This window comes from Coregonus lavaretus (genome assembly GCF_964263955.1).
Source record: "Coregonus lavaretus genome assembly, chromosome: 12".
NCBI classification, from domain to species: Eukaryota; Metazoa; Chordata; class Actinopteri; order Salmoniformes; family Salmonidae; genus Coregonus; species Coregonus lavaretus.
The window spans coordinates 34,416,991-34,442,814 of record NC_139999.1 but is presented as its reverse complement, the minus strand read 5'-3'; the positions used below and the strand labels follow the sequence as shown (position 1 = coordinate 34,442,814).

Below are 25,824 nucleotides of genomic sequence, written 5' to 3'. Positions count from 1 at the left end.
TAGTTTTTTTCCTAAAATCAGGTGTTTCTATATTAAACTTTTTTTTTGTCTTCTGTGATGTATGTAAAGTGTAATATTGGGATGCGAACTCAACATTGAATACATTTCAACTCTATATCTGACAAGCCCATAACCATGTGTGTGAGGTGTATACTTTTGTTTCAAAGTAGATTTGTTTAAGACTACCAAGTAACACTGTGTGACCATGATTTAGCCCACTGCAGTAAAAGGTTAAACGACAGTACTGCAGAACTGACAGTCAGTTCCCAGCGCAAAGTAACAAGATAGAGCTGTCTCAATCTATCGGTTTGGTTTCAATGCTCTCTGGCTGCTCATATAAGCCGCCCACATTGAATTACACTGCTTCCGCCATCACAAGCAGGAGTTATTCCAGTATTCATTTTCCCTGTCTATGACGAGCTTGGCCTTACCAGCATGTAGAGGTTCTCCCAGAAGTCTTGGGTCATGAGGCGGAAGAGAGTGAGGAAGGCCCAGCCGAAGCTGTCGAAGCTGGTGTATCCATAGTTTGGGTTTCTCCCGGCCTTCATACACGTGTAGCCCTCAGGGCACCGCCTGGGAGGAAGGGAGGGAGGAATACAGGGAGGGGAAGGAGAAGGGGAGTCATGATTTTCAAGTAAATCTCCCATTGACATCAATGCATGATTTGCGTTAAAGTTATGTTAGGATTATACTCTCAGTTGTTCCCTTGTATGGTGGCTATTCCAACCTACTGGAAGTTTTATTTTGCAGTAATAGAGCATGAGACTCACCCTGAGTCTGAGCTGTTTCCACACAGTAGAGCATCCAGCTGCCCAGGGATGAAGTAGAAGTTGGCTGAAAAAGTTAAGGACATGTCAATATGTCTTTATCTTCGTCTGACTCAGATATTTAGACTGATTCAGGCTCTTACAGTGAGGGAAAAAAGTATTTGATCCCCTGCTGATTTTGTACGTTTGCCCACTGACAAAGAAATTATCAGTCTATAATTTTAATGGTAGGTTTATTTGAACAGTGAGAGACAGAATAACAACAACAAAAATCCAGAAAAACGCATGTCAAAAATGTTATAAATTGATTTGCATTTTAATGAGGGAAATAAGTATTTGACCCCCTCTCAATCAGAAAGATTTCTGGCTCCCAGGTGTCTTTTATACAGGTAACAAGCTGAGATTAGGAGCACACTCTTAAAGGGAGTGCTCCTAATCTCAGCTTGTTACCTGTATAAAAGACACCTGTCCACAGAAGCAAACAATCAATCAGATTCCAAACTCTCCACCATGGCCAAGACCAAAGAGCTCTCCAAGGATGTCAGGGACAAGATTGTAGACCTACACAAGGCTGGAATGGGCTACAAGACCATCGCCAAGCAGCTTGGTGAGAAGGTGACAACAGTTGGTGCGATTATTCGCAAATGGAAGAAACACAAAAGAACTGTCAATCTCCCTCGGCCTGGGGCTCCATGCAAGATTTCACCTCGTGGAGTTGCAATGATCATGAGAATGGTGAGGAATCAGCCCAGAACTACACGGGAGGATCTTGTCAATGATCTCAAGGCATCTGGGACCATAGTCACCAAGAAAACAATTGGTAACACACTACGCTGTGAAGGACTGAAATCCTGCAGCGCCCGCAGGGTCCCCCTGCTCAAGAAAGCACATATACAGGGCCGTCTGAAGTTTGCCAATGAACATCTGAATGATTCAGAGGAGAACTGGGTGAAAGTGTTGTGGTCAGATGAGACCAAAATCAACTCAACTTTCCGTGTTTGGAGGAGGAGGAATGCTGCCTATGACCCCAAGAACACCATCCCCACCGTCAAACATGGAGGTGGAAACATTATGCTTTGGGGGTGTTTTTCTGCTAAGGGGACAGGACAACTTCACCGCATCAAAGGGAACATTGGACGGGGCCATGTACCGTCAAATCTTGGGTGAGAACCTCCTTCCCTCAGCCAGGGCATTGAAAATGGGTTGTGGATGGGTATTCCAGCATGACAATGACCCAAAACACAACAAAGGAGTGGCTCAAGAGTGGCTCAAGAAGAAGCACATTAAGGTCCTGGAGTGGCCTAGCCAGTCTCCAGATCTTAATCCCATAGAAAATCTGTGGAGGGAGCTGAAGGTTCGAGTTGCCAAACGTCAGTGTCGAAACCTTAATGACTTGGAGAAAATCTGCAAAGAGGAGTGGGACAAAATCCCTCCTGAGATGTGTGCAAACCTGGTGGCCAACTACAAGAAATGTCTGACCTCTGTGATTGCCAACAAGGGTTTTGCCACCAAGTACTAAGTCATGTTTTGCAGAGGGGGTCATTAGTTATTTCCCTCATTAAAATGCAAATCAATTTATAACATTTTTTACATGTGTTTTTCTGGATTTTTTTGTTGTTATTCTGTCTCTCACTGTTCAAATAAACCTACCATTAAAATTATAGACTGATCATTTCTTTGTCAGTGGGCAAACGTACAAAATCAGCAGGGGATCAAATACTTTTTTTCCCTCACTGTATGGTTATGTGGAATGTGGGACTGTGTTTATTTACGATGTGCAGTGGACTCACCATCATTCATGATATACTGTATACTGAATGGTCTTTCATCTAACCCAGACATGTACAAACAAATGTATTTCTGTCTAGTCATGTACATACAGTGCCTTCATAAAGTATTCATACCCCTTGACTTATTCCACATTTTGTTGTGTTACAGCCTGAATTAAAATTGATTAAATATATGTTTTTTTGTCACCAATTTACACAAAATACCCTATAATGACAAAGTGAAAACATGTTTTTAGAAATGTTTGCAAATTTATTGAAAATGAAATACAGGAATATCTCATTTACATAAGTATGTATATATTTTTTACTTTGTTTTCTTAACTCTATTTTCTTAAAACTGCATTGTTGGTTAAGGGCTTGTAAGTAATCATTTCACAGTAAGGTCTACAACTGTTGTATTCGGTGAATGTGACAAATAACATTTGATTAGATTAGATTTTGATTTTCAAACCGATTTAAGCCATAACTGTAATTAGGCCACTCAGGAACATTCAATGTTGTCTTGGTAAGCAACTCCAGTGTATATTTGGCCATATGTTTTAGGTTATTCTTCTGCTGAAAGGTGAATTTGTCTCCCAGTGTCTGTTGGAAAGCAGACTGAACCAGGTTTTCCTCTAGGATTTTGCCTGTGTTAGCTCTATCCCTTGCCAATGACAAGCATATCCATAACATGATGCAGCCACCACCATGATTGAAAATATGAAGAGTGATACTCAGTGATGTGTTGTGTTGAATTTGTCCCAAACATAACACTTTGTATTCAGGACCAATGTTTTATTTCTTTGCCACATTCTTTGCAGTTTTACTTTAGTGCCTTATTGCAAACAGGATACATGTTTTGGAATATTATTTATTCTGTACAGGCTTCCTTCTTTTCACTCTTTCATTTAGGTTAGTATTGTGGAGTAAATACAATGTTGTTGATCCATCCTCAGTTTTCTCCTATCAAAGCTATTAAACTTTGTAACTGTTTTAAAGTCACCATTGGCCTCATTGTGAAATTCCTGAGCAGTTTCCTTCCTCTCCAGCAACTAAGTTAGGAAGGACGCCTGTTTCTTTGTAGTGACTGTGTGTATTCATACACCATCCAAAGTGTAATTAATAACGTCACCATGCTCAAAGGGATATTCAATGTCTGCTTTTTTTTTTACCCATTAACCAATAGATGCGCTTCTTTGCGAGACATTGGAAACCTCCCTTGCCTTTGTGGTTGAATTCACTGCTCGACTGAGGGACCTTACAGATAATTGTATGTGTGGGGTACAGAGATGAGGTAGTCATTCAAAAATCATGTTAAACACTATTATTGAATACAGAGTCCATGCAACTTATTATGTGACTTGTTAAGCACAACTTTACTCCTGAATATTTACATAACAAATGGATTGAATACTTATTGACTCAAGACATTAGGGTTGAATATTTTCCAGAAAATGTAAAAATGTTCCTTTCCGAGAAAATTGCAACCCCTTGCTCCTCTCGGTTATCTCGTGTATTCCCGTTCCAACCATAAATGCTATTTAAAAATAAATTATTGTTGTATTTGCTGCAATTTAATTCTCTGAAAGTCGCCACACTATTTCGCTGATGTAGCCTAGTTTAAATGTAGGCCTATGAAACACTGTTGGCTGACTTGTAAAATATTATGAGGTTAGGGATGGATCGAAATTTACAGAATGGGTACCTGGAGGAAAATGGGGGAGGGTCATGCTTTTTCAATTTCAGTCAAGGGGAGGGTTTCGTTTTTTTTTTTTAATCTAGTCCAGGGGTGGGTCATGCAATTTGTAAATTATGAAATTTCAATATTTCTCAGTGTTTTAATATTAGTTGCTTATTAGTCTATATATCGATGTGTGTCCGATGCCGACCCTCATCTTTAATTCTCTGCTGGGCGCGCAATATCAAGTGTGCTTATAGGCTATTTAGTGAGGTCTTTATCAAATGATCCATAGCCTATAGGCTACGAAGTGCATGCTCGGAGAAGCACAGATAAGATAGCTGCTGGGATGGTGTAAATAAAACTAGGCTGCATTACACACTGCAATGGATATTCTAACCCTGAGCCCAGGCCTGCTCTGCTCTTGCTGATCAAAACCTTTTTTTGTGCTGCCTAACCAACCCTGTTCTGTGTAAGCCTAGAGTGGCAGTTCAGGAGGAGAGTCAAATAATTATTCAGAAAATAATTTTTGATTAGGCTTAGTCCCACAAATGTTATATCTTCCGCGCAGACTAGCCTATAGCCTATGTTCTGTTCAGTTTGAGAAGGAGAGTGCGAAGATGAGAAGGAGGACTGGAGGTCAACTTTAATAGCTTGCTACTACTATACAGTGGGGAAAAAAGTATTTAGTCAGCCACCAATTGTGCAAGTTCTCCCACTTAAAAAGATGAGAGAGGCCTGTAATTTTCATCAGAGGTACACGTCAACTATGACAGACAAATTGAGAATTTTTTTTCCAGAAAATCACATTGTAGGATTTTTAATGAATTTATTTGCAAATTATGGTGGAAAATAAGTATTTGGTCACCTACAAACAAGCAAGATTTCTGGCTCTCACAGACCTGTAACTTCTTCTTTAAGAGGCTCCTCTGTCCTCCACTCGTTACCTGTATTAATGGCACCTGTTTGAACTTGTTATCAGTATAAAAGACACCTGTCCACAACCTCAAACAGTCACACTCCAAACTCCACTATGGCCAAGACCAAAGAGCTGTCAAAGGACACCAGAAACAAAATTGTAGACCTGCACCAGGCTGGGAAGACTGAATCTGCAATAGGTAAGCAGCTTGGTTTGAAGAAATCAACTGTGGGAGCAATTATTAGGAAATGGAAGACATACAAGACCACTGATAATCTCCCTCGATCTGGGGCTCCACGCAAGATCTCACCCCGTGGGGTCAAAATGATCACAAGAACGGTGAGCAAAAATCCCAGAACCACACGGGGGGACCTAGTGAATGACCTGCAGAGAGCTGGGACCATAGTAACAAAGCCTACCATCAGTAACACACTACGCCACCAGGGACTCAAATCCTGCAGTGCCAGACGTGTCCCCCTGCTTAAGCCAGTACATGTCCAGGCCCGTCTGAAGTTTGCTAGAGTGCATTTGGATAATCCAGAAGAGGATTGGGAGTATGTCATATGGTCAGATGAAACCAAAATATAACTTTTTGGTAAAAACTCAACTCGTCATGTTTGGAGGACAAAGAATGCTGAGTTGCATCCAAAGAACACCATACCTGCTGTGAAGCATGGGGTGGAAACATCATGCTTTGGGGCTGTTTTTCTGCAAAGGGACCAGGACGACTGATCCGTGTAAAGGAAAGAATGAATGGGGCCATGTATCGTGAGATTTTGAGTGAAAACCTCCTTCCATCAGCAAGGGCATTGAAGATGAAACGTGGCTGGGTCTTTCAGCATGACAATGATCCCAAACACACCGCCCGGGCAACGAAGGAGTGGCTTCGTAAGAAGCATTTCAAGGTCCTGGAGTGGCCTAGCAAGTCTCCAGATCTCAACCCCATAGAAAATCTTTGGAGGGAGTTGTAAGTCCGTGTTGCCCAGCGACAGCCCCAAAACATCACTGCTCTAGAGGAGATCTGCATGGAGGAATGGGCCAAAATACCAGCAACAGTGTGTGAAAACCTTGTGAAGACTTACAGAAAACGTTTGACCTGTGTCATTGCCAACAAAGGGTATATAACAAAGTATTGAGAAACTTTTGTTATTGACCAAATACTTATTTTCCACCATAATTTGCAAATAAATTCATTAAAAATCCTACAATGTGATTTTCTGGATTTTTTTTCTTCTAATTTTGTCTGTCATAGTTGACGTGCACCTATGATGAAAATTACAGGCCTCTCTCATCTTTTTAAGTGGGAGAACTTGCACAATTGGTGGCTGACTAAATACTTTTTTTCCCCACTGTAATTGATTTGAATAAAAACAATATGCTTCTTGCCCATGATGTATTTATCAGAGTTAATGACCTCACAATAAGCCAGATTCGAGTAACTTACATTGTGGTGCTGAAACTTGAAGCAATAATTGCGACACAATCAATCGGAAATAGAAAGCTCATGGTGCTGAAAGTAGGCAAATTCAAGTAGGCATAATTCATTTCAATGTCTTCATTTTAATTCGACTTTAATAACAACAAGAGGGCTTTGTGTTAGAGCCTATTTCTTCCTATTTAAGAAATAAGAGGTAGCCTACCTGTTTGACAGACGAAATTAGGCTATAGGCTGCTATACAGTGCATTCGGAAAGTATTCAGACCTTTGACTTTTTCCACTTTGATCTTTTTATAGCCTTATTCTAAAATGGATTACATTTTTTTTAAATCATCATCAATCTACACACAATACCCCATAATGACAAAGAGAAAACAGTTTTTTAGAAATTTTTGCAAATGTATTACAAATAAAAACCATAGCCTCCCGAGTGGCGCAGCGGTCTAAGGCACTGCATCGCAATGTTGCGGTGTCACTACAGCCCAGGCTGTGTCACAACCGGCAGTGACCGGGAGTCCCATAGGGCGGTGTGCAATTGGCCCAGCGTCGTCCGGGTTTGGCCAGGGGCTTTAGTTGGCTCATCGCACTCTAGCGACTACTTGTGGCGGGCCGGGTGCCTGCAAGCTGACTTCGGTCGTCAGTTGAACAGTGTTTCCTCCGACACATTGGTGTGGCAGGGTTAAGCGAGTAGGTGTTAAGAAGCAGCGCGGCTTGACGGGTCATGTTTCGGAGGACGCGTGACTCGACCTTTGCGAGTTGCAGCGATGAGACAAGATCGTAATTGGATTGCAATTGGATATCACGAAAAGGGGGGTAAAAAATAAAAAAAATAAACAGAAATACATTTTTACATAAATATTCAGACCCTTTGCTATGAGACTCAAAATTGAGCTCAGGTGCATCCTGTTTCCATTGATCATCCTTGAGCTGTTTCTACAACGTGATTGGAGTCCACCTGTGGTAAATTCAATTGATTGGACATGATTTGGAAAGGCAAACACCTGTCTATATAAGGTCCCACAGTTGACAGTGCATGTCAAAGCAAAAACCAAGCCATGAGGTCTCGCAGCTCCGAGACAGGATTGTGTCGAGGCACAGATCTGTGAAAGGGTACCAAAACATTTCTGCAGCTTTGAAGGTCCCCAAGAACACAGTGGCCTCCATCATTCTTAAATGGAAGAAGTTTGGAACCTCCCTACAGCTGGCCGCCTGGCCAAACTGAGCAATCGGGGAGAAGGGCCTTCGTCAGGGAGGTGACCAAGAACCCGATGGTCACTCTGACAGAGCTCCAGAGTTCCTCTGTGGAGATGGGAGAACATTCCAGAAGGACAACCATCTCTGCAGCACTCCACCAACCAGGCCTTTATGGTAGAGTGGCCAGACGGAAGCCACTCCTCAGTAAAAGGCACATGACAGCCCGCTTGGAGTTTGCCAAAAGGCACCTAAAGATTCTCAGACCATGAGGAACAAGATTCTCTGGTCTGTTGAAACCAAGATTGAACTCTTTGGCCTGAATGCCAAGCTTCACGTCTGGACGAAACCTGGCACCATCCCTACGGTGAAGCATGGTGGTGGCAGCATCATGCTGTGGGGATGTTTTTCAGTGGCAGGGACTGGGAGACTAGTCAGGATTGAGGGAAAGATGAATGGAGCAAAGTACAGAGAGATCCTTGATGAAAACCTTCTCCAGAGCACTCAGGACCTCAGACTGGGGTGAAGGTTCACCTTCCAACAGGACAATGACCGTAAGCACACAGCCAAGGCAACGCAGGAGTGGCTTTGGGACAAGTCTCTGAATGTCCTTGAGTGGCCCAGCCAGAGCCCGGACTTGAACCCGATCGAACATCCCTGGAGAGACCTGAAAAACGCTCTCTATCCTTCCTGACAGAGCTTGAGAGGATCTGCAGAGAAGAATGGGAGAAACTCCCCAAATATAGGTGTGCTAAGCTTGTAGCGTCATACCCAAGAAGACTCAAGGCTGTAATTGCTGCCAAAGGTGCTTCAACAAAGTACTGAGTAAAGGGTCTGAATACTTATGTAAATGTAATATTTCCGTTTTTTGTTTTTAATAAATTTACAAAAAGTTCTAAAAAACTGTTTTTGCTTTGTCATTATGGGCTATTGTGTGTAGATTGATGAGGGAAACTATTTTATCAATTTAAATATAAGGCTAGAAAGCAAGCTAGAAAGAACGAGGCTCGCTAAGTTCTTTATAAACTGCTACATTTGCTTTCTAATTTTACGCGCTATGACCAATGTTCCCTTAAATGTTTGGGCACTGAGCAGATTTTTGGTCTTGTGAGCGGAAAAATGAATATTGTGAGAATTTTGTGTGATTTCCGGTGCGTGTTTACAGTGAACACTGAGGCTGTCCCCTTACAGTTTTAGACAGTAGCCAATATGCTATTGTGGCTATTTGAGCATAATGTAGACCTACCAGCAATTCCATAACATTTTCATATGGAAATAGCTTTTGATTTCTATGATCTATCCTACGGTAGCCTATATGTGGTGTTCAATGCAGGCCTACATTGCATGAGCCTTTTAAAAAACGTTTTTACATTATGAAGGGCTTGACATTAATTAATGATTTTTTACTTGGTCTGTAACACCATGGGCCAAATAGGTGACTGTAAATTGCATTGTACTGTGTTGTATGATGCAAGAAACCACTTTACAAATACAATTAATTATTATTACCATACAGGCTAAACCTCTGCATATTGGCTTATTTGCATATTCAAGCCTGTCTCAAAATGCAACACTGCCCGTTTAATTAAGACATAAGCTTTTTACCTGACTGGCTTTTCAAAGACAGCTTGAAATGTAGCCTACACGTTTTGTGCTCTTGTAGGAAGTAGTAATTCCCCATTGCTGACATATACTTATCTATAACTGGGTTATAACTCGCTAACTAGCAAAGAATATCAACAAATGTGCACACATGCGGCTCTGTGCTCTGATCTGAACTGATTTGAAAAGCACATTTACTCTCGGGTGATTGAAAGACCGCTCGTGGGCTACCCCACCAATCGAATTCTACTACATTGGGCTCTGGCTCTGCCTGCAACAAAATCATAGACTCAATCTTGCAAAGCTAGATTTGTTTTGGTTTGTTGCATTGAAAAGGGGCTGATATAATAATATAATCACAAAAAAAACATTGATCTATATAGTGCAAACTAATGGGGCGAACTCATTTGGGGCTTTTATTTGATTTGGGCTATACTGGAAGTAGAACAATTTCAAAAACAGCATATATAAGGCTCTGGTCTGTCCAAGAAGTGAGGGTAAAAAGTAAGGATGTTCTCTGCTATCCACTTGATGTTTAAATTATTATTTTGGGTATAGGGGAGGGTCACTTCTTTTTTTCAAGCATTAAGTGACGGTTTAGGTAAAATATATTTTGCTGAAAGGAGGGCCATCCAACCCTTAATATAAATAATGTTCACTCCCTTATCATAGCATAGTGAAAATTACATTTGTTTTAGCCTACCTTTGACTGTCAGGGGAATTTGGAAAGGCTGTGGCTGTTTTTACTTTATAACAGTTCGATTCCTGTGTATATTTATCAATTTACAGTAGTAGCATATAATCATGTAAAAAAAAAAAAACTAAATGACCTATTTATTTTATACTAACCTAATTGACAGAGTGAAAAGAAGGAATCCTTTACAGAATAACATGCATCCTGTTTGCAACAAGAAAAATGTGGCAAAGCAATTCCCTTTTTTCCTGAGTACAAAGTGTTATGTTTGGGGCAAATCCAATATAACACATTACTGAGTACCACTCTCCATATTTTAAAGCATAGTGGTGGCTGCATCATGTTATGGGTATGCTTGTAATCACTAAGGACGTGGGAATTTTTCAGGATAAAAAATAAACGGAATGTAATTAAGCACAGACAAAATCCTAGAGGAAAACCTTGTTCAGTCTGCTTTCGACCAGACACTGGGATAGGAATTCAACTTTCAGCAAGACAATAGCCTAAAACACAAGGCCACATCTACACTGCAGTTGCTTGCCAAGAAGACAGTGAATGTTCCTGCATCGCCGAGTTACAGTTTTCACTTAAATCTGCTTGAAATTCTATGGCAAGACTTGAAAATGGTTGTCTAGCAATGATCAACGACCAATTTGACAGAGCTTGAAGAATTTTGAAAATAATAATGGGCAAATATTGTACAATCCAGGTGTGCAAAGCTCTTAGAGACTTACCCAGAAAGACTCACAGCTGTAATCGCTGCCAAAGTTTCTAACATGTATTGACTCAAGGGTGTGAATACTTATGTAAATTAGATATTTCTGTATTTCATTTTCAATAAATGTGTAAAACTTTCTAAAAACATGTTTCACTTTTAATCCATTTGAATTCAGGCTGTAACACAACAAAATGTGGAAAAGTCAAGGCGTATGAATACTTTCTGAAGGCACTGTAGCTGTTCAAATGCTCCAGAATAGGATATCTGTGTGGTCAGAGTTATCCTTTGTCCTTTTCAGACAGTTGAGTGACATCATTTCGCCAGTGCCTTGCTCTTCCACAGGGGGCTTACTACACTGTAAAGGTGAAGGAGTGAATTTGACAATAACTTACAGGCAGCTCAGTGGCAAGTACATTTCTGTATTTCATATTGCAGTACACCTACTGTAATCGAAATACAGTATGTAAGAAAGCACTATGTAATGACACACAGTACAATACCGTAGAATTGACTGTATTATACTGTAAAAAAGTAAACGCTACCGTAATCGTAATGAGTGAATGAATTAATGAAATTAATTGAGGGAAGGGGTTTGTATTTCACAGTATTTTACTGTAATTACATGGGATTGGTGAAAGCAGGTTGGCTGCTAGGTAATGCATTTACATATTACAGCATAGGGAAGAGTGGGATAACCTGAGCCATTTCTTACATTCAGTCTCACTACGTCAAGGGAGATATATTTTCTTTCTAACAAAGATATCTACATATATTTCAGGATGTTGTGTATCCCTGGAAATAATCAGAATTAATGTAAACATAACAGTTTTGAAAACATAGCTTGTACAAAAAAAGTGGTCTCTTGGCACAACTTACCCCGGATATGGGGTAAATTGCTCAAAAGGACAGGGTAAATTGAGCCGCCTTGGGGTAAGTGGGTGATGGGGTCCTGTGACAGTGGGTGATGGTGCTGGCAGGTCAAACGTTTCATTCATGGAATGGGTTTTGGTGTACAGTCGTGGTCAAAAGTTTTGAGAATGACACAAATACTAATTTTCACAAAGTCTGCTGCCTCAGTTTTGATGGTGGCAATTTGCATATACTCCAGAATGTCATGAAGAGTGATCAGATTAATTGCAATTAATTGCAAAGTCCCTCTTTGCCATGGAAATGAACTTAATCCCCAAAAAACATTTCCACTGCATTTCAGCCCTGCCACAAAAGGACCAGCTGCCATCATGTCAGTGATTCTCTCGTTAATACAGGTGAGAGTGTTGACGAGGACAAGGCTGGAGATCACCCTGTCATGCTTATTGAGTTAGAATAACAGACTGGAAGCTTTAAAAGGAGGGTGGTGCTTGAAATCATTGTTCTTCCTCTGTTAACCATGGTTACCTGCAAGGAAACACATGCTGTCATCATTGCTTTGCACAAAAAGGGCTTCACAGGCAAGGATATTGCTGCTAGTAAGATTGCGCCTAAATCAACCACTTATCGGATCATCAAGAACTTCAAGGAGAGAGGTTAAATTGTTGTGAAGAAGGCGTCAGGGCGCCCAAGAAAGTCCAGCAAGCACCAGGACCGTCTCCTAAAGTTGATTCAGCTATGGGATCGGGGCACCACCAGTGCAGAGCTTGCTCAGGAATGGCAGCAGGCAGGTGTGAGTGCATCTGCACGCCCAGTGAGGCGAAGACTTTTGGAGGATGGCCTGGTGTCAAGAAGGGCAGCAAAGAAGCTACTTATCTCCGGGAAAAACATCAGGGACAGACTGATATTCAGCAAAATGTACAAGGATTGGACTGCTGAGGACTGGGGTAAAGTCATTTTCTCTGATGAATCCCCTTTCCGATTGTTTGGGGCATCCGGAAAACACCTTGTCCGGAGAAGACAAGGTGAGCGCTACCATCAGTCCTGTGTCATGCCAACAGTAAAACATCTTGAGACCATTCATGTGTGGGGTTGCTTCTCAGCCAAGGGAGTGGGCTCACTCACAATTTTGCCTAAGAACACAGCCATGAATAAAGAATGGTACCAACACATCCTCCGAGAGCAACTTCTCCCAACCATCCAAGAACAGTTTGGTGACGACCAATGCCTTTTCCAGCATGATGGAGCACCTTGCCAAAAGGCAAAAGTGATAACTAAGTGGCTCGGGGAACAAAACATTGACATTTTGGGTCCATGGCCAGGAAACTCCCCAGACCTTAATCCCATTGAGAACTTGTGTTCGATCCTCAAGACAAATTCTGACAAACTCCAAGCATTGATTATGCAAGAATGGGCTGCCATCAGTCAGGATGTGGCCCAGAAGTTAATTGACAGCATGCCAGGGCGGATTGCAGAGGTCTTGAAAAAGAAGGGTCAACACTGCAAATATTGACTCTTTGCATAAACTTAATGTAATTGTCAATAAAAGCCTTTGACACTTATGGAATGCTTGCAATTATACTTCAGTATACCATAGTAACATCTGACAAAAATATATCATAACACTGAAGCAGCGAACTTTGTGAAGACCAATACTTGTGTCATTCTCAAAACTTTTGACCACGACTGTATTGTTTATCTTAAATGTATGCCTACATTCAGTTCAATATCACTTACCCTTCCATTTCTTGACCAGTTGTCTGGGACAGGGATGTTGTTTCGATGTGCCAATTCATACACAAGTTCTCTGCATTTGAGGCTACTAAGCCCATGAAACGGGTCTGCAAAATTCTTGATATGTTTAGCAAGCTCAGACTCTATGTCATCAGATAAGACCTTGAGTGCCTCTGCTACTCTATCATAGCCTTTCATTCGCACAGATACATGTTCGTTTTCTTGTTTGTCAATGTACCTCTTCAGTGTCATTCAGTCTATTTGTTCATCCCTTGCTGCTGCTCAAATGGACTTTATCCCTTCTCTCACTTCCTTGGCTGCTCTCTCAAGAACCTCAAGGGGGGCTAGACCCCTGCTTATTTTACGTTTATATACACAGGGCATGATGGCGTCTGCTCTGTAACAATAAAAATGTTGAGTTCATATGCATTACACATTGCAAAAATACTATGCATATTATGCATAAAACAGACAAAATATCATCATAATTTGTATGGGGTATGGTGGCCATTGGCTCAACTTACCCCAAGGCAAATATTTTGACTACATTAGCCCACACAGCTACAATGATGCACTTTCATGCTAGGTTTAGGACCTCATATTGTAGCTTATAGAGACCCCAATAGATGTATAAAACAATCTTAAAACAACTTTGGTTTAGATTCAAGCATCATGAAACCTACAACACATTAAATTAATTTGACTTTGTTCAAATCAGTTTTTTGGACCTAACTTCCTTTCCACTTTTTCCATGTGGTTTCTTCCTCCACAGACTCCATCAAATTATGACCTCTTCCTAAATATTTGGTCACATGATTCATTTTTGTGTATGGTTTCCTAGAAACAAGGTGTGGCACAACTAACACTTTGGCTCAACTTACCCCTCTCTCCCCTGTCAATGAATATTTGGTGTTTTATATCACTTGCACTTCTAGAGGCCTTAACATAGGCTTCCAAACTGGCAGCAACTACAGAGCAAAACAGACCAAAAGGACATGGCAAAATGCTTAACCTGTAAAGGTTTAAGACTTGTTGCCACTCCAATCTGTCCCCTATACATCTGTCCACTATACATGGAGCACTATAACCACACATTATAGCCTCTTACAAGGCACGCGGTACTGTATTCTGTGGGGTGGAATTACAGCACCATTTGAAATACAGCAATTCTTTCCCCCCACCCACTACATTTTCCCACAATACACCATCATTTACAGTATGGTGTAGTAAAACGTTTCACAGTATTTTAATGTTGATAATACCCCAGATTACTGTATAAATTACAGTTTTCCATTACAGTGTAGGGTTGATGGCCCCCACTCTCTCAGTATTCCAGTTGGGTCACTAAGGATGAGGGACTTCTCAGTATGGGACAAAATAGCCCACGATTATGTCCCATCGTCCCCTTAATCTGAGATAAAGGGCTCTCCGTCATCGGAGTAGACCCATCACCTCTCGCCCCAGACACTAAGCTGGTGCGTGTAGGGAGAGTAATGGGGAGATATTCACCACCCATAGGGTGGAGGGCAGTCCAAGAGGACCGAACGGTACCGGATTGACCTCCAGGGTTCCGCCATGCTCATACGAATACCTCGGACTCCTTACGATGTTCCTCATATAATTAGGAAACAGTCTCTGCCTTTTCTGCAGCGTTGTCACATCCTTTTCAGGACGGATGGCATGACTGCACTGGCGTCTACCAATTGGCTCACCAAGGAAGCGCTGGTTAGCGGAGTTAATGCCACTCTTTTACGACCAGCCCTAGCAGCTCCCGTTAAGCAGGGGTCTACTGACCCAAGGGAACAGAGACATGTTCCATCCTCATCTGGACATGCTGGCTCATGCAAGGCCTGCCACTAAGAGTAATTTTTTAGACCATACAGAGTGCCAGGGCCCTTTCCACACGCTCACTGTATGGTAGAGTGGCATGTGATATGTCGTTTTATAAAGGGTGCACATCGCTTACGCCCAGTCCCCAATCCTTTAGTCCCATCTTGGGTCCTGTCTATTGTGCTTGAGGCTACTTCACAGCAGTGATTCGAGTCACTGGAAAGCATTGAGATGAAGTATCTCTCTTTCAAAACCGCTTTACCATAGCCCTTACGTCCACAAAGTGAGTGAGTGAGCTGCTTGCACTGTCAGCCCACCACTCATGCCTGCAATTTGCCACAGGGTTATCCAAGGTTACCTTACAGCCTAACCCCGCCTTTGTGCCTAAAGTCAGCAATGCGTGTAATTGCCTCACTTTGGAGCTTTTTTATTTTTCCTCCACAGAAGAAGAGCATCGCCATTGTTTATGTCCATTACGCGATTTTTTGACATGATGAGAGCTTTACGGAGCAGCAACAAGCTCTTTGTCACCTGGGCACCTCCCCAAACGGGTAGGCCCCTCTCTCATCAACGGCTATTCCATTGGATAACGGAGGCTGTTATATTAGCCTAAGGGCCCATTCTTTCAGAGGCATGGCTACATCATGGGCATTGTTCAAAGGCATCTCTGTACAAGAGATTTGTGATTCTGTATATTGTGCTACCCCTTATTCATAGGTTGCACCTCCGTCACTCGGTCGTGTCATGCCATTGTTATGAACGTTCTCAAGCCGCCCTCTACCGGCGGCGCAATAGTGGTGCCCTAAAGTCGTGATAAGCCCAGTCATTCTGGCCGGAGGCTAATGACTGTTTAGTCTAAACTACACTATAGGGCCTGGAAATACGATGACATTACTAAAGTAGTCAACTGTTTAGTAGGAAACAACTTTGCCGGCATTATCATGTCGTCAAATTTACTTTAGACAAATGGCAATGTTGTCATTAGCTAGCAAAGTTAATCATAAATAGCTAGCAATGCTAACGTTAGCTAGATAAAATCCGGTGACCTCCCCTCAATCTTAGCTAACTAGCTAACGTTATACTGCATCTAAAGTCAATCTGGCGACATCAAAATTATGACAAAAGGTTTTCCTACTAATTATTTGCCTCCTTTTGAATGGCATTGTTTTTCCAAGCCACTGTAATGCACTTTTGATTAAATCTTCATCAGCGCTCATTGACGATGCATTGAGTAGTATGGTCAGTTGTGCATCAGTCCAACATGAATGTTTCAAACAATATTGAATTAGTGAATACCTTTATGAGGTTTTACCGACTGGACGTCACTGCGCCTTCCTGGCGCATACGTTCCTCAGTGTCGGAGCCTCTGAGGGGTGATACTGTTGGGACTGTTTTGGCCTCGGAGAGCATGTCTGTGATACGGGAGTGGGCTATATCCCATTGTGAGATACCAAAACTAATATTTGAAAGAGAACGTAAAGGGATACTTCGAGATTTTGGCAATGAAACCCTTGATCTACTTCCCCATTGTCAGATGATCTTGTGGATACCATCTTTATGTCTCTGAGTCCAGTATGAAGGAAGATAGAGGTAGTTTCGCAAGCCAATGCTAACTAGTGTTAGCGCAATGACAGGAAGTCATAGACTAACACTAGTTAGCAATTGACCTAACGCTAGTTAGCAACTTTCTTCAAACTGCACGCAGAGACATAAAAATGGTATCATCTTGTTCATCTGACACTGGGGAAGTAGATAAAGGGCTTCATTGACAAAATCCCAAAGTGTCCCTTTAAGGTTACTTTCGTAATCACGGTTCTCTGATAATAGAGTGAGGCATCTCATCGCGTTTCCCTGTTTGCAAGAGCGTGAGGAAGAAAGATATGCTTGAGAATGACCAGAAGGGGGTCCGACAGACATTGTGTGATCTGAGCATCCATAGTGATCCGCCTTAGGAGACATATCCCATTGTGAGATACCTCACTCTATTATCAGAGAACCAGGGTTACGAAAGTAACCTTAAGTTTTCCATTACAGTGTTTATTTTAGACTATGACTGACAAACAGATTAAATCAACCCATTAACTAAAAAGAAGACATTTTATCAGATTATCTGGTAGGCACAGCCTACCTGGCACCCCTAACTCAAACTCAGCTCAAATGTTATAAGTCGAAACGGTCTTCTGTCTCAGTGTCACACATCTTTTGGCCATGTGTCGGACTCACTCTCGTTCATGATGTATTCATTCCAGTCGAAGCCCTTACTACCATTGGCCAGGTAGTTCTCAGTGGAGTTGATTGGCCAGATGACACATTTCTGCCGCAGGTTGCCCATGAAGAGCTGTAGTCCAATCAAAGCGAAGACACTGAGACAGAAGACCGTGAGGATCATAACGTCTGACAATTTCTTCACCGATTGAACTAGAGCACCGACGATGGTCTTGAGTCCTGGGGGGAGGAACCGGACATATGCATTCACACACATATGTGCACACACACACACACACACGTATGTATGTGTTTGTGTACACACATACATATAAACACACAAGCGCACACATACATACACACAAACAAAGAGAAATGGGCATTGCTGGAAAGTATAAGCTTAGCTATGAATTATTTCTATAGAGTTTATATAGTAGTAGTACAGTAGTAGTATAGTAGTCCATCTCATAAAAGCGTATTTGTTCAAGTTAACATCAAACCAGAACTAATGCTCTGTTTTGAATCACCAATATCTAAATTTGGACAGGTATAACAGAAGTATTCTAAACTGCAGGCGTATGTGTAATAATAATAATAATAATAATAATAATGTGTATGGTTGATATATTTTCCTCTATTTTCCATGAGGAAAGAGGTTTTCACCACATTCACTTTGATACCTCAATGGTGATTGTGTTCCATATTGTTAGTTACTGTTAAATCATATTGAACTAAATTACAGCGAGAATATGATCCTTGATAACTAGCACAATAATTAAAGACATACAAAACAGCCAGAAGATGGTCAGATATTCAGGCATTATAAACACCACAACATAGAAACACAACAACATTGAGAGTGCCCCTACATGAGATTTCCATAAGACTGACACACTTCAGTGACGATCAGAACACTGCTAAAATGTTCTAAATCAACATAATTACACTGAGGTAGGCTACACCAAAATGGTTCTAAAACCTAATGGGTGATGTAGTTGTGGAGGGATACCAATTTATGACAAGTTTATGTTCATTTAAAACATTATGTGAATAAATGTTTTATGTCAATTAGATGCCCTTATGTTATTTCTCTGTTCAAGTCTCAGTTTCACAGGCAGTGTAGAGCATCCTTGGAAACAGTAGGGCCACTCTCATATAAAAGATATGGAAACAACTACAAAACATCCACCAGATCGCCCAAACACAGCAGCACAGCACAACGAAGAGAGAGCGCAGGACTCAGTCAGAGGAGGAAGAAGTGAGAAGAGAAGAGAGGACAGGTGAGGGGGGCAAGGGTTAGGGGGAATCACAGGTTGCATGCAGGTAATTTTAACGCCAAGGCTAAAGGAATTGACTCCATGTCATCATCACCTGTCTGTCTGGCAACCGGGATGGTGACTTAGCTTGGTTCCCAAGGTTAGAATGGTTCCCATCCTAGGCACCCCCATCATGTCCCACTGGTGCTGTGGGGTGTGATCTCCACTGGGTGAGCCTTTTAGGCTGGGACACCTTTAGATCAGAGGCCTACACTGGAGACTGAGCCAACACTACTTACTGGACTAGATGTATTTTATGAGCAAATTCACATTCACTTCCTGCCCCAGACACTTGTTCAACAACACTTTTGCACCATTAGAGTGTTCTGCAGTCGAAGTTACTACAAAATCTCAAAAGGCTAACTAAGACTGTGAACAAATAATGAGTCAGTGTGGTGTGTGTGTGTTCCATAAAACATAACTGATTTACAATCCAACAATTCCAATGGTGCAATGTAAAAACGTCCCCTGTGCAAATATCTCAACCCCCCCCCCCCCCCCCCATCTCCAATGTATTTGCATATCACTGTGTTTATTTCATGTAATTAATTTCTCTGTTGTGTTTATGCCTTATTGTCCCAGGATAAACCGAAACGAGAAGTCCACATTCAGGATTCGCTGCTATAATCATAACAGAATGAAATTCAAAGTAAAGAAGCTCCTTAAAAGCCAAAGTTGTAAGATAAAAAAGCAGGTGTCTTGAGAAGCTTCATGCAGCGTATAATGTGTTGTCAAACTAGGCTTGGCAGTCTTAAGGAATTAAATGTTCTTCAGAGTGCTCAGTTATAGTCAGGGGACAACTTCATACAGACACGTGATGTGTTTTAAGACTGTGGCATTGATACATCAGAGTTTAGATTTTAACAACAACTAAGGTAGAAATTTGAACCCAAACTAATCAAATGTCCTAAACGTTATGTATTCACCTATATTCATTCATTTGGTGGTTATAAACACATTATCACTCTCTGTTGGACAGTGAATCGAACTCTATGAAGAGATACTCATGTATGGTCTAAATAAGAAATGCTTACAAATACAATGTGTGAGTGTGAAACCCTTGTCTATCACTTTGACTTGAAGATTAAGATGTCAATAATAATAACTATTCTTTAGTTTTCAAAATATATGAACAATATAATTTATACTGTTCCTCATAATAAGACCCTGGGTTTTCCCTAACCATGGGAGGGTTATCAACTAGGCCCTGAAGTTTTTCCTGGGGGGAAACTCGGGCTCCTACCCATACTATCTGCTGTCAATATACTGTTAATGTCACTTCGAGAGAGACTACTATTAAAATAATCACCCGAAATTTGCTGTGTATCCCACCCACTTATTTTGGGCTGTTTGTCTTTTAGTATGTCATATCAGCGGCACCTTTTCCACTTAACACCACAAGACTGCAAGTAGACTGCTAAGCCTATCAAAAATGTATTGCTACCATTTTTGATTGTTTGAAAAATTAAAAGTAAACAAAACAGGTATAATTTCTGATGCATCCTCTTTAAGAGTCTAAAGTAATAAGAAATGATGATAATCCAATTAATGAGAAATCCAAATAAGCTCAGCCTTAGTATTTAAATGGGAGTCTCACCTGGAATGACTGAAATAGTTTTCAATGCTCGGAGAACCCTGAACGTTCTCAGCGCTGAGACATTCCCCAGGTCCACAAATTCTGTTACATATCTGTAACGGGGTAGGATCACACACAGAACAAAACACCATGATACAAAACACAAACGGTAACACACACACAAACCTACAGATCAAAAGCACGGACACGCAAGTGCACGACACCAGCCCCATCACCACCGAAGAAGATGACCGGCAGAAGGAGTGGACACCACGGCGAGCGAGAGAGAGAAGCGCCTATTCCTCCAGGAGAGAGGAGCGAAGCTGGAAAAGGAAACGAAAGGAAACCGAAACAAAACCACACCTACAGTGCCTTCAGAAAGTATTCATACCCCTTGACGTATTCTGAATTAAAAATGGATTAAATATTATTTTTTTTCTCACCCATCTACACACAATTCCCAACAATGACAGTGAAAACATGTTTTTAGAAATCTTTGCAAATTTATTGAAAATGAGATGCAGAAATATCTCATTTACATAAGTATTCACACCCCTGAGTCAATACATGTCATCTTTGGCAGCGATTACAGCCGTGAGTCTTTCTGGGTAAGTCTCTAAGGGGCCAATCCCGACCTAACAATTTATGCCTTTCCTACGCACACCTTTCCTACGCACTTCTCAGTATTTGGTATTCAGACTTGACTTATTCAGTCGCATAACACGCTCTGCAGGTGTGGCTACCTTCCGCGCTCTGAATACATTTCATTCAACTGTTGAAAACCCTCTGGCCAACAGATTTTCTTGTGGAGTTTTCATTCAATAGGGTTTTCAGTACATTTATCTTAAGCCATCCCTTTAAATACAGTGCACCTTTAATTAGAATTTTGTCGACAGACTCAATAGAATACATTGAGAAAACGGGTTCAGAATATAGAGATCAATGAAAAAAAGCCATCTATTCATATTCATCTCAGTTTCAGCACCAACTGGTAGATTTTAAAATACTTTCATATTTGGGTGTTTTGGGAGAGCCTTTACAGATTATTTTTTTATATTGATTAATAAAAAATACAGTGGTTTGATTCATCCTGAAAGTTGTCATATTCAAGTTCAATCCATCACTGTGGAAAAGGGGCCTCAATACATGTCATGTTGATGTGATTTTCAGTTTGCTTCCAGATGGCTGGTTTCACATTCGTCTTCAGGGATCATAAAGAAAAATCATCTAAAACAATTGCTATGTGTATTTATAATCCCCTTCTCCAAACGGATTACTCATTTACCTAGCTCTTATCAATAGATCTTATCAAGTTGTAAATTACAATGCATGGAGAATGGTGGTATTTATATCAATAACAAAAAAAAGTATGCTTTTTCCACTTGGAACCGGTAGGTTCGCTAGACGTTGTTCATGGTTTTGCGCGTAAAGGTGTTTATTATTAGGGAATTAAGTCAAGGTCAGAACACAGTTTATCTGTAGACACATCTCCGCCACACCTTCATTTATTCAAGCTCCACCTCAAACGAATAGTGGGTGAATAGCATACTATTCTCTTGCTTAAGTTCAAGGTCAGAATATGCATAGAAAGAAAAGCACATTAAAAGGAATTACATTCCATTTACGGCACTTAACTCGGGTCGGAATATGGGCCTATGAGCTTTGCACACCTGGATTGTACAATATTTGCACATTATTCTTTTTTAAATTCTTCAAGCGCTGTCAAGTTGGTTGTTGATCATTGCTAGACAGCCATTTTTGAGTACTGCCATATAATTTCAAGCCGATTTAAGTCAAAACTGTAACTAGGCCCCTCAGGAACATTCAATATTGTCTTTTTAAGCTACTCCAGTGCATATTTGGCCTTGTGTTTTAGGTTATTGTTCTGCTGAAAGGTGAATTTGTCATCCAGTGTCTGTTGGAAAACACACTGAACAAGGTTTTCCTCTAAGATTTTGCCTGTGCTTAGCTCTATTCTGTAAATTTTTATCCTAAAAAAACTCCCTAGTCCTTGTCGATGACAAGCATACCCATAACATGATGCAGCCACCACCATTTTTGAAAATATGAAGAGTGGTACTTTGCTTTCAGGACATAAAGTTCATTTCTTTGCCAAATTCTTTTGCAGTTTTACTTATTGCAAACAGGAATATTTTTATTATGTACAGGCATTCCTTCTTTTCACTTTGTCATTTAGAGTAGGTTTGTATTTTGAAGTTACTACAATGTTGTTGATCCATCCTCAGTTTTCTCCTATCACAACTACTCTGTAACTGTTTTAAAGTCAGCATTGGCCTCATGGTGAAATCCCTGAGAGCGTTCCTTCCTCTCCGGCAACTGAGTTAGGAAGGATGCCTGTATCTTTGTAGTGACTGGGTGTATTGGTACACCAACCATACATGTAATTAATAACTTCACCATGCTCAACTTGATATTCAATGTCTGCTTTCTTTTTTTTACCCATCTACCAATAGGTCCTCATCTTTGTGCAAAACCTGCCTGGTGTTTGTGGTTGAATCTGTGTTTGAAATTCACTGCTCGACTGAGGGACCTTACAGATAATTGTATGTGCAGAGATGAGGTAGTCATTCAAAAATCCTGTTTAACACTATTATTGCACACAGAGTGCAACTTATTATGTGACTTGTTAAGAAAATTCTTACTCCTGAACTTATTTAGGCTTGCCATAACAAAGGGGTTGAATATTGTTGATTCACGACATTTCAGCTTTCCTTTGTAATTAATTTGTAAAAACTTCTAAATACATAATTCCACTTTGACATTACGGGGTATTGTGTGTAGGCCAGTGACACAAAATCTCAATGTAATCCATTTCAAATGTAAGCTGTAATACCACAAAATGTGGAAAAAGTCAAGGGGTGTGAATACTTTCTGAAGGCACTGTAACACTGACCCTCCGCGACTCCCCTGCCCGCGCACACACACATGCACAGTCTTACCTGGGATAACAGAAATTGTTTTCAGAACCCTGAACGTACGCAGAGCTGACAAATTGCCTAGGTTTACAAACTCTGTTATACACCTGCAGAGTGGTTTAGATCACAGTTACTCAGCAGCCATTACAGAATGAGAGACAGAAGGCAGAGTTGGGGTCAATGCCATTTAAATTCAGTCAATTCAGTAAGTAAACTGAAATTCCAATTGCATGCTTTTTCTCATTGAAAAGAACTGAGAAAAATTGGAATTGGAAGTTCAGTTTACTTCCTGAATTGACTGAATTCAAACAGAATTGACCCCAACCTTGAAAGAAAGAAAATACAAAAATGAAATAAAGAAAAAGAAAGGAAGAAAGGGGGAAAACATTTAATTAAGCATTACATACATATAATACTCTCTACCCCCTTCTCCCTATTTGACCATTACAATAACTAATACTAGTAACAACACAATACTCAGATGTTAACATACAGGAAAGTCTGATATAAGAGGGACTTACAATAAGATGAAGAAGACATAAGAGATGGGAGAATATGAAATAAAATATGGACCAAAATGTTTCAAAATATTACCAAAATTCGGGCAGGGCAATCATTCCTTGCCAAACTCTAACAATTTCAATATTTGCATAACTTTCAATCATCATAATCTCCCTTTTACCAAATTCTCAGAGACTGCTATCCCTGCTCTTTGAAATAATGTTCTTTGGTAGGATATTTTCCCACCCACATGTATTTGTTTTATGAAAAAAGAAACAGTGGAGTAATCGTACATCATACATGTTATGCATCTGTATAAACTCTACATTATTTCAATGAACTATCTCACTCTCTTTGAACAAACCCATCCATATCTGTATGTGTCATTCAAATAAAATGCAACATTACAAATATACCTGTACTTACATATACTGTATGTTCAATTGATTGATTGATTCAGTTGAATGAATTCTATTCTGTTGAATGAGTATTTGGAGATGCTTCTACATCTTGGATTATTTTGCATGTTTTGAAATATTCTCTGGTGTGGAATGTCCTGCCTGCCCCAACCTTGTCACTCTGGTAGAGTTGGAGGTATAGAGAGAGATAGAGGAGTAGAGAGATGGAGGTATAGAGAGAGGTGGAGGTGTAGAGAGAGGTGGAGAGGTGGAGGTGTAGAGAGAGGTGGAGGTGTAGAGAGAGGTGGAGGTGTAGAGAGAGGTGGAGGTGTAGAGAGAGATGGAAGTGTAGAGAGAGATGGAGGTGTAGAGAGAGGTGGAGGTGTAGAGAGAGGTGGAGGTGTAGAGAGAGGTGGAGGTGTAGAGAGAGGTGGAGGTGTAGAGAGAGGTGGTGTAGAGAGAGATGGAAGTGTAGAGAGAGATGAAGGTGCAGAGAGAGATGGAAGTGTAGAGAGAGATGGAAGTGTAGAGAGAGGTGGAGGTGTAGAGAGAGATGGAAGTGTAGAGAGAGGTGGAGGTGTAGAGAGAGATGGAAGTGTAGAGAGAGGTGGAGGTATAGAGAGAAATGGAGGTGTAGAGAGAGGTGGTGTAGAGAGAGATGGAAGTGTAGAGAGAGGTAGAGGTGTAGAGAGAGATGAAGGTGCAGAGAGAGATGGAAGTGTAGAGAGAGGTGGAGGTGTAGAGAGAGATAGAAGTGTAGAGAGAGGTGGAGGTATAGAGAGAGGTGGAGGTGTAGAGAGAGGTGGTGTAGAGAGAGATGGAAGTGTAGAGAGAGGTAGAGGTGTAGAGAGAGATGAAGGTGCAGAGAGAGATGGAAGTGTAGAGAGAGATGGAAGTGTAGAGAGAGGTGGAGGTGTAGAGAGAGATGGAAGTGTAGAGAGAGGTGGAGGTGTAGAGAGAGATGGAAGTGTAGAGAGAGGTGGAGGTATAGAGAGAAATGGAGGTGTAGAGAGAGGTGGTGTAGAGAGAGATGGAAGTGTAGAGAGAGGTAGAGGTGTAGAGAGAGATGAAGGTGCAGAGAGAGATGGAAGTGTAGAGAGAGGTGGAGGTGTAGAGAGAGATGGAAGTGTAGAGAGAGGTGGAGGTATAGAGAGAGGTGGAGATGTAGAGAGAGGTGGTGTAGAGAGAGATGGAAGTGTAGAGAGAGGTAGAGGTGTAGAGAGAGATGAAGGTGCAGAGAGAGATGGAAGTGTAGAGAGAGATGGAAGTGTAGAGAGAGGTGGAGGTGTAGAGAGAGATGGAAGTGTCGAGAGCGGTGGAGGTGTAGAGAGAGGTGGAGGTGTAGAGAGAGATGGAAGTGTAGAGAGAGATGGAAGTGTAGAGAGGTGGAGGTATAGAGAGAGGTGGAGGTGTAGAGAGAGGTGGAGGTGTAGAGAGAGGTGGAGGTGTAGAGAGAGATGGAAGTGTAGAGAGAAGTGGAGGTGTAGAGAGAGATGGAAGTGTCGAGAGAGGTGGAGGTGTAGAGAGAGGTGGAGGTGTAGAGAGAGATGGAAGTGTAGAGAGAGGTGGAGGTGTAGAGAGAGATGGAAGTGTCGAGAGAGGTGGAGGTGTAGAGAGAGGTGGAGGTGCAGAGAGAGATGGAAGTGTAGAGAGAGATGGAAGTGTAGAGAGAGGTGGAGGTATAGA

The 25,824-nt window shown here is 41.2% G+C and overlaps 1 protein-coding gene across 1 annotated transcript in view; it reads right to left on the bottom strand.

The window, feature by feature from the left end:
- Positions 1–25,824, bottom strand: part of LOC311138811 (sodium channel protein type 8 subunit alpha-like) — a gene marked incomplete at both ends in the record, with an annotated part of 79,236 nt that overhangs the window by 6,685 nt on the left and 46,727 nt on the right. Inside the window, 4 exons of the mRNA XM_084173624.1 lie at positions 432–573; positions 771–834; positions 17,430–17,651; positions 20,325–20,416. Coding sequence (XP_084029750.1) covers positions 432–573; positions 771–834; positions 17,430–17,651; positions 20,325–20,416 — 520 coding nt within the window. The remainder of the gene's footprint in view (positions 1–431; positions 574–770; positions 835–17,429; positions 17,652–20,324; positions 20,417–25,824) is intronic.